The sequence below is a fragment of the Pocillopora verrucosa genome, chromosome 12 (assembly GCF_036669915.1).
Source record: "Pocillopora verrucosa isolate sample1 chromosome 12, ASM3666991v2, whole genome shotgun sequence".
Lineage (NCBI taxonomy): Eukaryota > Metazoa > Cnidaria > Anthozoa > Scleractinia > Pocilloporidae > Pocillopora > Pocillopora verrucosa.
In genome coordinates, this window is record NC_089323.1 from 7923907 (window position 1) to 7939329 (window position 15423).

General features: G+C 36.6%; 1 protein-coding gene across 9 annotated transcripts in view; it reads right to left on the reverse strand.

The window, feature by feature from the left end:
* LOC131777817 (tumor protein p73-like) overlaps positions 1 to 15423 on the reverse strand; it is a 45462-nt gene that overhangs the window by 11168 nt on the left and 18871 nt on the right. For 2 of the 9 annotated variants that reach the window (XM_059094160.2, XM_059094161.2), the window contains exons 2-3: positions 14814 to 14885; positions 1274 to 1447 (exon numbers count right to left, since the gene is read on the reverse strand). In XM_059094160.2, coding sequence (XP_058950143.1) covers positions 1274 to 1447; positions 14814 to 14878 — 239 coding nt within the window. In that variant the 5' untranslated portion in view covers positions 14879 to 14885. Of the gene's footprint in view, positions 1 to 511; positions 606 to 1273; positions 1448 to 1546; positions 1685 to 1879; positions 1996 to 2337; positions 2397 to 12759; positions 12934 to 14813; positions 14886 to 15423 lie in introns of those variants that run through there. The other 7 variants (XM_066159135.1, XM_059094164.2, XM_059094159.2 and 4 more) reach the window with 7 other exon arrangements.

Sequence of the window (15423 nt, forward strand, 5' to 3'; positions counted from 1 at the left end):
AATAGGTAATTTGGGCTGTCACAAAGTCGAGTGTTATTTCTGATGGTGATATCATGTTGTTTTGCAACCACAAGGGCTAATGTCCAAAAGATGATTTCAATAAAATGTCAAATGCTGTTCAATTTAGAGAAAGAAAAAGAGGGCATTTAAACCCAATTCTTACCCTATGGCAACTTTTTTTGGCTGCAAAACTTAACAAGGGTGGGTTAGGGAATTTTCAAAGACCCTTACCAGAAAAATTAAATCCCCATGAACTCAATGCAGTTTTCCTGAAAATCTACGACAGTAGTTTTCAACAGTAAACACAAAGTGAGGGATGCAGTGCAATAGTGTTTTGTGATTGTTTATCATGTAGAATCTTTCCTGCAAACACATTTACCTTGTGACTAAGTTAACATACCACTTAGTTATAATTTGAACATTAAGTTGGATGTGTTTCTAAAAGATGGAACAAATAATAATTAAAAGCATTTGCTACACAGTTGCTCTTCCTAGAGGTAATGAATCTAACCTGGGTTTTTCAGATTTGATCCTACGGTCCATCTTATTATTTACAGCAAGGAAGTCCCAATCGTTTTAATACTTTAAGTTCACCTTTCTGATGAAATAATTCGCTTGTGGATTTTAACTTGACGTGATCTATAGCACTCACAAGATGCATTCATAAGTTTGACCCGCGTGTGATATTCACGTGACAGAATACTGACAAAATCCAAAGAAAGCGTGACTTTCATTCGCACACGATACTCTACCGTGTCAACTTTGACAAGTTCATTAGCCAATATCTATAACAATCTTGTCGACATTGCATTCGTCGATTTAGAAAAAAAAAGGGGGTAAAACGATCCACTGAGTGAAAATATAAGTAGGGCATCAGCCCTGTGTATGTTTTGCGTCAAGAAGACAGTTGCAGAGTATTATTGCAATGATATTGCATCAGGAAACGAAACGAAAACAACAGGGCGCGACTCCAAGTCAAGCCTGAGCAATAGATCCTGATCGGGACCAAAAATAGTAAACATCTAATACACTGATTGACTACGCAAATCCACTTCTAAGTATCTGTAAGTTGAAGAGATATTTCTCAATTGATGAGATACGACGAAAGAAAATAATAATAATGATAATAAAAATGCAGATACGCTTCAGTATGTGAATCGTTGATCGAAGTGAAGCGATGGACATGTGATAGTATACATAATTCCCAAAAGTACATGGCTTCGCTTTGGCTCAAGTCACTCGATGAAGAGCTACGCAAAATTAACGTACTTACCATGAAGGATTCTCGTCCCCCCGAACATCATCGAGAAGGTGTTTATAATGTTTATCATGCAGAAGAGTGTTAATCGTCGGTTCAACATTATCCACCATTTTGTTTGGCACAGTGGAACGTGATGCAAGATCTCCACCAAGGCCTCTTTTCACGTAACCAAAATTAATCCCCGCTCTGAACAGAAATTTAAAAAAATGAAGAATATCGTCATATAGTCTCATATTCTCTTACGACGCTAGATGTTCATACACTTAAATCATGACGTTTACGTACTGTAATGAACATGAACTCGCGAAGGAACGACTCATCCCTTAACAAGCGACAGAAATCGATCGACGAAAAAAGAAATATCTAACCGAAGAACAACGATTAACTATTCAAAAATCGAAAACTGGAGAAACGCTTTGTAAGACCTGGATTATAGAAACGTGCCGTTCTAAATCAATTCATCAGTTATTCCTATCGGTTCAGATTTCCTGTTTGGCAAAGCACCAATGGTTCCGATAAGTCAAACGACCGGTGTAGACATATATTGATATTGTGTGCCACAACATGGATGAAAATCGACTTGGAGTAACTACCATGGAAACACGAATCAGTATTCACCGATTAAAACGCTTGCAACTTGTGTAGTGATAACGAAAGTGTTGTAGGCTCAACAAGTAGAGCTTCCGATTAACGTAACATGACCCTGAGCACTCTTTCATTGAATAAAACCAAAACAATTCCTGATTGCGTCTCTTTCCGTTACTTGACGTGCGTTCTAGTCAAAACTACACTTTCACTCGACTGATTTTCTATTTCCTGCAAGAGTCCTTCAGTTTGGATCGAACGTTGTAAAGAGGAAGTACGCCGTTAAAAGCTTCAAGGGAAGCGTGGAAGGACAAAGAGATTTACATCGCAGCGGCGCCACGGGATTGTTTACCTAGGTTAAAAGCTCAATAACTTCTCACAGCACTCCGACATGACGCCATTTAGTTACGATATCGACTTCAGCAAAATTATGGAGGGGAAACAAATCTGACTGTTATTTCAGCTGTGCATTTAAAACATAAAAGTCGTACCTTTTCTAATCCACTAAATCCCCGATCTCAAAGCTAGACGGACACGCGGTAACTATGACGTCGTATAACATTTTGATGACATTGCACGAAATCGGAGCAGTCCGTTTCTGACCAATCAGTGGACACAAATTGTTTACGCGATGATTTCTTCGCCAATCAGATCATTCTATTCTCATAAAATAATACTTAGAGGTCGGGGATTCCCTGTCTATTTTTAATTCCGCTATATAAATGCAAGTGCAATCCTTGGAAGTTATAGGGTAATAAGCTTTTGCCCATAAAGTGAGGCTTTTTGAGAGGGAATGTCGGTTTTACTGTTGTCGTAAATCGTGAATCTCTCTTAGTCCTTTCCACTGAATACAGCCTTTGGGATTGGGCTGGAAAGCCGGGAAGGGGGAGGGGGGGAAGGGGACGGTTGACGAACGACGAAAATATGTTGTACGAGAAAAATATTGCATTGCCTAAGATAAAAGTACTTTCAAAACAGTTTGCGTAAATTCTAGATTTTCAACAATATTCCAGTCAAAACAATTATTGAAGATAAGACGAGTCTGAGCTGTGAACTGTGATATAATTGTTGAGTCGAAGTTGAAACTGTATTATTCAACCACAACCATGGCACGCGAGTTACTCGATGACCTCTTTAGATAGATCTCATAAAACATGTCATCGAATGGCAAATTATTGACCGGAGGCGTGTTCAATATTGTAAACCACTTGGCAAAGAAGGTTAGAAATGTGATATGCCTGCAAACTTTCTTTTATTATTTTAATTATCTTTGCTATTGGTCATAGTCGAAAGCCACGACAGTAATTCAGGTAGAGCACGCGCAGTGCATTCAAATATCATTCGTTCTGGAACCAACTTGAAGAAACCTTATAATAGGTTGTATTCAGAGGACGAAACATACAAGATATCGTTAAATTAAAACTCTATAATTCACTGAATAAGAACAATCAAGCTTTTGTTGAATTTCACGCAGTACCAAACTTCAGGCTTGCGCCTCGACACAAAGTGGGCCGCTACACATCACATAAAACTGAAATTCGAACAATACATGCTACAAAGACATTTAAAATCACCTTTTCGAAAATAACTTAAGTAACTCGATGTGATTTGAAAAAGTACAATTAAAATTGTATATAGGAATTTCTTCTTCCACCATTTTCCTTAAGGTTTGAGTTAGGATGCTGTGCGCACAATGGATAAATTTCCCGCAACTTCGAAATAGGATTGCTTTTAAAGACCAAGCATACTACTTTTGAATATGGAAACATTCAATTTGGTAGAAATGAAATCAAGAAGTCTGAGATACCGATAAAATTATCTAGATTAAATCTCGAAGCAAACATTCTCTTGGTTTGAATACAACATCCAATATATTTTTTTGTTTACAGATCCATGAAATCAGTTCCAGATATGAAGTCGTGCAAAGTGATATTGATTACGTCTAAATATATCCTGTTGAAGAGCGCCATATTCAAGAGTGTATCACGTAATTAATTATATTGCCCTGCTATGCCAGAAAACGGCTTGCTTTTGATGTCATCCTCAAGTTACATCATAACCCTTATGTCAGAGTATTGAAAACGAAATGCCATTAATTAGACGCCCCCACACCCCTCTAGCTATCAATTTGACAGGGTGATTGGCTACACGTGAAGAGGATGTAAAACATGAATTTTATGGCGCCGCGCAAAACTGCTTTTAATTACCAAGATCGAATGAGAAATTCTCCTTTCTAACTGCCATGCAGTTTTTTGTAAATTTGACAAAAGAATTTGGTGCGATACCCAGACCTGTCTGTTCTCACGATGATATCCAAAGTCTTAGAGACAAAAAGAAAGTCTGCTTTTTCACTTCATTGTGGGAATTTAACTGAGGGCAATTTATCTACAGCTGGTGTCGAAGAACGCGCCGTTAATTTCAAGTATTGCAATAGTAACAAAAGTTCATCTGCCTCGCTACCAACGAGTGGATTCTTAGAAAAGTTGCTTGTAGCCATCAACTATCTAAGGGACATGGTTCGAATCTCGCCCAGGCTTCTTTACTGCATTTGCTACCATTGAAACTTGCGTGAGAGGATCATCATAGCTTAACTTGGGCATATATACATATAAATAACTAAGTTGCTACCGAACTAAAAACGTTTTATGAAATATATAATGGCGAAAGTCTCAGAGACAAAAAGAAAGCTCTCCTATTTCAGTTAATTTTGAGAATTTAGCTGACGGTAATTAATCCACAGGTAATGACTTGATTTCGAGCGCAACTTGGTGTTAATAAGCACGAATAAATTTTTATTTGTCCCATGCTCGTGACAAGACGATAAACATCTTTCTTTACTTCTTTACCGAGCTCAAAACTTACCATCTTTCTTATTCCATCTACAAACATTACACTATCGACATTGCTGATCCTAGCAGTATGCAGGACGCGCGTAATATGAACTTCGTACTGGGCCGCCTCCACCGTGGAGTCTTTGTGGCTCAATGGTAGGGCATCGGAGCGCGGAATCAGAGGGTTTGAGGCTCGATTCCTCATGAGGACTCAGAATTTTTGTTTTGCTCACGCTCGTGACAAGACCAAAAACATCTTTCTCTAGAATTTGTAGTCTTTGACAAATTTACTAGTGCTTATTACACCAAATTGCAGGAGAAATCATGTTATTACTTTGTAGTTTGCACTCATGTTACAACTTTGCACGCGGTTACGTGAGAATGCACTCGTTTTCAGCCAATCAGAAGCGCGTAATTTTTCATGTGCATTATTACTCCAGTCAGCGTTGAAAATCTCGCCTTCATTCTCAAATATTGACGATTTTCCTGATGTCATGTGCATGAGAAAAAGAAGATCCGCAAAATTACACAAATTGGCGATTATTGGTAATAAATATTAGCGAAAGTTTTGAAACTTAATAGAAATTGTCCTTTCCCAATCAAAAAAGATAACTGGCAATTGACAATTTACTTTTAGAACTTATTTTTACGGAAGCATTCTGCGTGGAGATAAGTAAAAATTTACATATACATCGTACAAACTGCACTGGACGCCAAAAATAATTCTGCCTTTTCAGACATACTTCTCACTGAAGCTTCTGTTATTCTTATAGCGACGAGCGTCAGGAAAATTTTCATTCAAGTATCGAGAGAACGATGACATTGTAATGTCTTTGCATTACTTCACTGTGTGATTTTTATAGAAAACTTGAGTTGGTATCTTAACCAATAAAATACAAAACTAGAACAAAATGCAATTTGGCGACCGTTGTCACGTTTTCCTTCGCTTGAGGCAGTTCTATTCGATTTCTTATTGGCTCCTTATAATATTTTATTTTGTTGTGATTGGCTGTTGTGATCATTTTCATTTCAGTCTTGCTCTACTAAGGAAAATGTGCCCTATTTTGTTAAAACTGCTTCACCCCATGAATGATCTTTGAAAAATGTCGATAGATTGTGAAGAAAGGGAATCATGTCTACCAGATAGCCCATACAATTCAAGAGATTTATCAGAAAAGCCACAACGTATGCGAATCGATCCCTGTGCTCTAATGCGATGTAAAGGTTGGTCTCTATAACATAGAAACGATTTTTTTTACTAGAAATTGAGCCATTCGCATACTGAATCCGCACAATACTTCATCCGAGACCAGGGTAAAGCGAATGCAGGTGAGGGTATCAGTTGATAACTTAGTTTTAAGCTTTTGCACAGTTGTCTGCGCAAACAATCACTGAAACATGGCAAGCGATGAAGAGATTCTCTGAAGCTGATATAAAATCTCTTTCAGAGGAACAGAAGCGAAAACCATAAAAACCTTAAAATTGTTCAAGGCTCCTTTCATATGTAGGAAGAAGGTGAAAAACCAAATTAAACTAAATTTCACCCTTAGGGCTTGTGTAAGAATTTGCAAAACACTTTCTGCTTTCCCTTTTTTGGTTTAAATGATAAGAAAAAAAAGGAAGAAGTAATTTTTTTCTCCGTGCTAGAGAAGACAGCATTTTTCTCACTTGCTGCCTCTGATCGTGAAATATAGCTTTTAATGACTCGAAAATGATATCCGTGACTTCGCACCGCTGTTTCATCCTCTTTTTAACAACTAGAAAATGTCCATTGAGTCAAAAGTTCTTATTTGATCCGCAAAAGTTATAAGTTAACTGAAGGATTAAGTTGTTGGAACTACTGATAGATCTACCTCTCCTTGCGTTTCTAGGAAATTGTACCTGAACTGATCTGGACAACTGATTGTCAAACTTCAATATACAATCGTCTGCCATGGAACCTTTTAATTCGGAGGCAGCGAGACGCGAGTGGTTCATTTAAGGTGATTGTTTGATCAAATATAAAATTGGAGCTTCAAACTCCAAAACTCAAGTACTAGATTTGGGATTTAATAGAATTTGAACTGAAATTTACTATATAGAACTGATGAAATAGCGAAATTTTTCAGACTTCTAAATCATGATATCTTTACCGCGTGCTGTGAGCATATTGCATACATCTCTCATATAGGTAATTCTGGAAAATCGGTTGATTAACTTTGCTGTTTTGCTCCATATGAAGGCGTTTTTTAGTTCCTCGAGTAACTGAAGTAGGATTCAAATTATCTACGACATGGAAAAAAATTATCGAGTAAACTTATGTTATCGTTATGTTGGATGTTTAAATGATTGTAACAGGACATGAGTCTCGTGTTCAGTAAAATTCACTCCACGCTCAGCCTTGTAGTATTCCTAATGTCTACAATTAACAATTTTGATGCAAAAAATTGTCAATACCTTATAGGATATTCACTGACTGAGAAAAACCGCCCAAGATATGATCTTTTATACTTTAAGAAAACCATGGTTTTCACACTAAGAGTAGATTTTCATATCCACATTCTCCCCCCTTTAGAGCTGATAATTTCCAGTATTAAAACTTTGCATGCCGCACAAAATTCGGGATTTTAACCATACAATTTCAACATTGATCAAATTAGACGACTCTGAAATACTTGTCGTTGAAAATGCTTATATGCAGTTATTTGGCTTTAAGACGCACTCGGTTACAAGAAGCACCCCAACTTGAGAAGGTGACAACGTCAAACTCCCAGCTGGAAAGTTTCGCGGAAAAACCCGTTTGTAAGACGTACCTAGCTTTCTGACTTCAAGTGACAATTTGAAGATGCCACACCCTAGTAAATATCATCTTTTAAGTCCGAAAAGCATTATTTAATAGAAAATTATGTGTCAAAACGAACACCTTTCGGAATTTTCAACATAACGCTACGCAGTTTCCTCCCATGCATTGAAGTCTAGTAACAATTACCTAAGTATAATGAATTTTTCTGCGCGGGTTTCGAACACATGGCAAGTTCTTACGCTTTTGGCTTCTAATAGAGGCACAGAAGACGCCAAAAGACAGTAAGTGCTACACCGCAAGCGTCGGCTACAAATAAAGATCCTAGCACAAATTACCAAATGTTTAAACAAGGGCCAGCTTAGGGCCAGCTAACCCAACACATTCTAACCGTCGTTGAGCAGAAGTGCGTTCTAGAACGTCTGTAACTTAGTCAAATGCTTCATCTGAACGTTGATTTCCATGCGAGTCATATATAGCTAAATAGAACAAAATTTCCTTACACTCGGCAAATCCTGACTGGTAAAGGAGTTTCGGGATGGAATGATTGTCTAAAGGATATTCCTACACGGCACTTAAATTTTACCCAGCCAAATTTTCATAAATAAACTCCATGAAAGCACGATTCTGTGTTATTTCTTGAAAAACGCAAACAACGCCAATGTTCCGTCCGAGGCCCTTCAAAATTTGACGTGACTAAAATTTTTCTATCAAGTAGTTACTTAAGTGTACCTTTCCTCCAGCAATCTTAACATCAATGTGAAACTCGTTTTGGGAATAAAAGAAGCAGTCCTCGAAGACGAAAGCCAGAGATTTAGTTGGACGACTAAAAGTTTGACGGGGGCAAAAGTAATATCATGTACGAAGTAAATAAGTCAAGTTCAGTTTTTTTTCACGTGAAAAAGTAATCATTGAGAATTCACTACACGTGCAAAAATTGAAATATCTCCAGAAAGTAAATATAACGCGTTTATTTTGGACGATGATTTCTCCAGACGTACCAGGAGTCCTCCACCCCACTTGCGATGTTGACAGCTAAAGAAACAGAAGTTATTATCTTTTATTTTCTGCTGAAAACAATGTTGCGCTCACCGAGAATATAATTATGGATTATATTTAGTCTTGTATCGTCTGTATCAGTTGAGTAAGTTACAGGCTATGCAAGAGGCTATGCACTTTGCTGAGGTTTTGCCAAAATATGCGAAGAGGGAGATCATGTGCAGTCAGCTGAAGGAATTCTATGCCCATCCCCGTTCCGTACTTGCTTGATCGGTTCTTCGAATTACGACAAAAGCAAAAACCGTGAACTAGCTTTTCCGCTGGATACAAGATAAAAAGAGCTGTAATGATTCACAGTGACTCACCCTAACCTTGAATCACGTTCTTAATATAACTGCCAAACCTAGTTTAACATTTGTTTGTTTTGTACATTTATCTGTGTTTGGTTCACCTTGTGAGTCGCTTAACCTTGACAATGCACGGGTTTGCCGTTAGCCGCTCACAGGTCAATATATTTAAAAATAAAATTAGACTTTGAGACAACTTAATTGTGTAAAAACCAAAATATCCATACCAACACCTTGATTTGTTTTATTCAATTTGGAAGTCCACGCGATCACAACAAGCAACGAGTTGCAATTGTTGCAAAAGCAAAATTCTGCTTACAACAATATCTTTGGTTATTCTACCCCGAAGAAACATATTACCAAACAACAAACAAACAAACAAACAAAAAAACAATGTAAAACATGACGTGGCATCTTTGGTATGTCTTCTATGATATAGCTACCCCTGCTAGATATGTTTCCAATGCGGAAGGGGTCAACTGTATACGGTCTTTGGTCATCAAATTTCTTTTCTTTTTTTTCTTTGTATTCCATCATTTTTTCCAATTATCACAATTCTTCCCTACTGAGAAACTAACCGTAGTGCGTAACCCGAGACTGGTGACTGATAACTGTTAAGCAGAACAGCTATAATCAAAAGAAAGATGGACTTTACATTGCCATTTCCTAAACCAAACTGAGACCAACGACAAAGTTGTGTCCTCCAACTGCTTCAAGAGACTAAAACAATCTGAAGTCGTCTGTCGAGGATGACCGTTTTTAGAACACGAGTTGGAGATGCCCTATATTTTTTCATATGATTGTGTAACCTAAGTTTATAGTTTTTACAATACTCTGAACCTTGCTGGAATTTCCATTTTTGTAATTATTTTCGTTACAATTAGTACCAGTATCATCCAAATCATCATCGTTATCATTATCAATATTGTGTGAGATGACGAGCTTTAGACAAAAATTCCAAGAATCTCTCTCTCTTTATTACCTTTACCTCCCCACCTTAAATTTCTGTGATTAGAATCTTTCTATGGAAACATTTTCGAAGCCGAGAGTGTAAATTGGTAATGTCAATACGTTGCAGCTCAAGAAAACCAAAATAGTTTTAATTAAATTTACCCTAAACGTTTACTCGAGTGTATTTTTTTTAAGTATGGGTGTAATGTGTCAATGCAGGGTAACTTTCATGACTAATACTTCCAATAAATTTAGTTCTTCTTTATTTTTGTGCGACAATAAACCAATATTAATTTTTTGCAGGAGATCAATGTTAATTATTATCAATTGTTATTACTCAAGTATCGCTATTGTCAATGTCAGTGTTATCTTTACTATCACAACTGTAAACTCTTTATCACCATTATTAAATATAGTGGAAGTAACATTACTATCACTCTCCGTACTCTTTGCTATTCTGAACCTTTGGTGTATTTTATTCGTTAATCTATGGTGACACTAAGATCTCGATCTAATTAATCCGCAGATGTTTTATGCTAACCTTTTCCGGGTTTAATTGCCGAAAATTAACGCGACGTTGATCATAATTGTTTACTTGTCTGCAAGTATAACATACTATAGATGATCCTGACAGATCATGAAGTTGCTCTTAAGGCATTTGCATTTTCTGTCTTCTTAACTATGGTATCTATAGATAGTATGCCTGCCTGTTCACATTTTTTGTATATTTTGACAATCGAAGAACAGATTGGCCTTAGGCAAAATTGAGCACAAGATAATTAAGTGACCCTCCAAAATAAAACGAAAAATTACGTGCAGACTAAATCCTGGCTGAAAAAAGATGGTAGAGGTAGATAAGCAAATTTATTGATGAAAAGATCAATGACTTGAAAAATTAGAGGGCTAAATGAACAATCGTGTTGCTGAATTGACTAACGTTGAGTGATCGAAATGACTAAAACGCTATACTTTGAGACAAAGATGAGAGTTACGAATCAACAGCCACTCGGCTGAAATAAAAACGTATTTTGTGACCTTTTTCCAGTTTACAGTTATCGTTAAAACTGATGAATCTTATCTTTTCAAGAATTTCCAGAAAATAAGAGGGAAATTCATAAAAAAATCAATTAAATGAGTTGAAGTATAGAAATTCCTCGTTCTACAAATCCAACAGAGATGTCTGAGAAAGGTTTAATACGTTGAAAGCCAATTAGAAAGCACTCTCGTGTAACAAGTATGGTTATCCATTAATTAAAGGTCAATCTGGTTAAAAATTAAAGATTGAAGAAGCCAAAAACTGATAAAACAAGCCCATTATGCGATAAAGAAGTCATATGCTTTCTGATGCGAAATCTTTGGAAATCGAGATCAGAGAGACAGAAACGCCCATCTCTTTTTCACTGAAGGAACGTCCACACTCATGGAGGTATTTGACTCTTTCATGACTACAGAGAAATTTTTATCGTAACCAATGTTGACTAGAAGGGGAGGTCATGTTAGCCGCTCTTTGATCGATTCATTGCATGAGCATAAAACTCAAAGTCTTCTTGTATAGTTTCAGAAGCTAATTTTTAATAATCGCCTCTGACTAAATGTATCTTGCTTATCTTTCGATTTCACAAGGAGTTTTAAAGATCCATCAGATAATAAAAACGAAAGGATATCTCCAATTCGGATGAAAAGGAAATATTTTCCACCTCTGCACGAACGTATGAAAAGGAGGTTGTAGAAATTCAGCTCTCGCCGTTTACCTATAACCGTCAAGTTGCGACTCAACAGAAAGACCTAAAAAAATGCCTTGAAGTTTCTAGATCGTTGTTATTTTGGTGAAGAAATGAAAGATCATGATCTCATCGACATCTTCAACCAGGATGACTACCTAAAAAGTCCTCCTAGAACAATTATCCAGTAAACTTTCAAAACGCCGTCGAAAAGCGTACGATCTCGAAGAATTTGCTTAGAGTGGCTCTTGAATGTGCTTCATTAAAATACTTTGCCATTTTAATGATTTTACCTCGGCTTCTTGTGTCTGTTTAACATGTATAATAAAGGGACGCCAAGACCTTGCTCATTTAACCGATTATTGTCAAAGTCCTTATTTATTAACAGGACAAACTAAGAAAATATTTGCTCTCAGATGAAATATATGAACCTTTATTCGATTCGGTCTTCTATTAATTCTGCTGGATGTGTTAAACTGCAAACTATCTGTATATAGGATAAGTTTAATACAAAAGATGATCAATATCTTTAGGGCCAAGTGACCAAAGAGCTTTTGATCCATGCAGTCATAGTTCTTTTTCGCGATTGTGAGAGTCATGTGGGAATGGGGAATAAATTACCGAAAAATTGCACTTCTATAGTTTTGTGATCAAAGAGTATGCCAGATAACATGTTTAATGAAGATTATTTCCTGTATGCCCTTAGAAAAAAAAAGAGCCCAGCAAGATCAGTTTACAAATAGATGCAGTTTCAAACAAAAACAAGAGCAAGTATGTTTAGATTTTAGTCACAAATTTCTCAAGTTTGATCTCCATGGCCTGAGCAGTAGGATACCTTATCCAAGTAACGGGAAATAAAAACCGGCCGTTCGTTTTTGCAGAGTCAAAACCAATGATTTAGGAACGAATGCCATTTCGTCAAACCTTTTACAGCGCCAACAATGACTTGCTGCTTGTTATTTTAAAGGGAAAAATTTGATATGAAAATCTTTTGTGAAACCAACTGAAATGTTCAGCTTTAAAAATTTATAATACACAACACTGCAGTTATTGGGAAAAAAAAGGCTCCTTGGCTCTATCTTAGCACAATACGTGTTACTGAAGTTTGTAAGCCGGCTTAGACTTTGCTCTCTTCAAGGGCTGTCGCTCGAAATGTTAGCCTCCTGAAAACACGCTATCGCGCTTAATCTACCTTCTCGTTTGATTTACCTAAGTGTTTCACTTTTCCATCGCCGAAACAAATTTCCTCTACAGAAACTGGTCTACAACAAACAATTCTTGTTACCTCTTTTGCAGATTCTTGATGTCGAAAATGAAGTTTGCGTCGCCCTTAGAGGGAGCGGATGGAGCAAGCGAGGGATTCAACCGAGTGGACAACATTGAATGGCACAAGCAAAACCGCAGTAAATGCTGCTCTGAAGAACTTTTAGCGAATGAATTTCGAGGTCTTATGTTCATCTTGGGGCTCAAAGAAAGAAGGTGAAGATCAGTTTATTGCACGTGATAAAATCGCTTGCGCAAAATCTTGTGATTGTCACAATTTTATTATTGCTTTTTATCCTAAGTGAGTGTAATTTCTTTCCAAACCCTCTTTCTGGTTACCCAAAAAAATTGAAAAAAAATAAAAACTGTCCTTTGCAGCTGCTACAGGCCGATTGCTGCGATTACTGGTTTCAGTCCGCTCAATGTAATAACAATGCAACGGTCTCCTATGGGCAGCTTTGGTATTGGGTCATTTTTTTCGCGTGACTAATTTATCTGTTGTCAACCCTTAGGGTATAAAATTGGATCATTCTGAATTTCCTGTAGACAAATTTTAATTGGAAAAAATGTCTGGTCTTGAAAAAACGATTAGCCTAATTCATTATTCTCCTGTGCTTTGGCCCTCTTATTTTCCATTGTCTTCGACTTTTGTTTTCTTAGTCCAGTTTTAATGGATACTTCTATCGTTTCCATCTAGCAATCTTCGTTTTTTTTATACATTTATATTATGTATTCTCTATATTTATGAAAGCTTTCAAATAGGTTAAAAGAATAATTGACCAAAACCAAATTTTTTTTAATCCAGAGCTTTGTACCCTTACAAAAAAAAAGTGAAAAAAAAAAAAAAGACTAAACAGAAGAGCGCAATAGACAAGTAAGGACTTATAAAGATTTTTTTCAACGATTGAAGAGGGAAAAGAAGCTGAATTTTTGTTAAAATTGAACTTTGTTACTCCAATCACAGCAATTATCACAGGCCTGAAGTAGTTCGAATTTCTCCATCTTTATTTTTTTCTAGGATTCAAACCTGGAACGTGCATAGCTGGTAAGGAGACGAAGCAATTTGTATAAACTCTGGCACTACGCTAATCCGCTAAACCAAATTCTCTCGTCTGTTCGAATTTTCTAGAGTCTTATTTTAGAGTCAAATTGTTTCACTGTTGTTGAGATTGTTGGACGTAATGTGGGATCAAAGTGATATTTCCCTATAATATAATTTTCAAAGGAAATACAAAACTAAGGACTGGCACGTAACACTGTCACGCTCAGTGTTTCAAGTGCATCTGACGAGTAGTTTGTACATCGACAGTACGTTTACTGGGAAAAAAAGTCTTCTACTAACTCATTAATAAAGACATGATACATTCTAATTTCAGTTTTGCGCTTGTTGTCTTTCAATCGTTTTTTAAAATGTTTTAGAAACAGAATTAGTCTGTTATAATGGAAGTACTCAAACTTGTTTTGGTGCTAAAAAAGTTGAAAATTGAAACGAAACCTCTCTGTTTCACCTAAGGAAAGAAAAAATTTCAAAACATCTTTTCTTAGCCGTTAAGGGAGTTGGTTAAATTAGTCCTCCTGGAATTAAGTAATAAATTGGCAGAAACATGTCAGCAATGGCACTGTGATACAAACAGAAGATGATCGAAAAATTCTAAACCTAAATGCTAATGGTTTTTTTACGGAACTTTCTCATAGGAAACGGTTGAACTGGCGCATTGCAGCAAATACCATAAGGTCTTTGTTTTCAGAAAAAACTTGAGGGTTTTTGGGCACCTCAAGCCCCACCTGTCGATTCGCACCCTCGACATCAAAACAAAGCTGGCACAGGGTTTAAACGAACCTTTACTTTACCGCTGTAAACGCGAATTCTAAAAATACTCTTCAGAATTATGTGTATATTATTGTTAATATCCATGGTCGAAGGACAAAAAGTTTGGTTTTTTTTTATTTCCACTGTTCCATCTTTGGAACAACAACTTTCGAACATCGTGGCTTATTTTTCTCGTTTTTGTATATAATAATGCATATGTTTAGCCTTGATAAACGCTAAAACTCTAAATCTGGTTGAGAACATACCTTATAAAACTTTGTTGACTGGTTGCAGAAATGTCATAGTCCAAATTTGCAACTGAATCCAACATGGTGGAACTAAAATAATGAGTTTCGATGTGTTAAAATCCTCACTTAGTAGTGCAATATTCATGTACCAGCAATTAACATATTCTTACACTTTAGCAAGAGTTGACTTTCAGCTTAAGAGCATTTTCAGACCGAAAAATAGTAATTATATGTTCGGCTTTCCATTAAAATTGATTTCAAACCTAGTTTCAAATGAATAAATGACTGAGAGAAAATTAAAACAGATACCGAAAAGAGAATATGTACACGAAAAGGGACAATGAACAACTTACAATTTGAGAGTTATAGCAAGGTGCAGATAAAATGCTTCTTCCTCTCAGACAGATTCAAGGTGTCCTTGGTCAAATGAAGAAGTGTTTGCTTCAATGATTGACTGATTGAAGCAGCTGACTGGCCGAAGTTTCAAAAAAAACGAATTGCTATTTACGTTATGATTCGCTGCCAAACACAATCACGAGATGGAAACAAGATTTTGTGTAGCCTTTATGCCACATGAATTGAGATCACGTTTATATTAAAGTAGTTGGAACTTTCAGTGTCTCCCCAG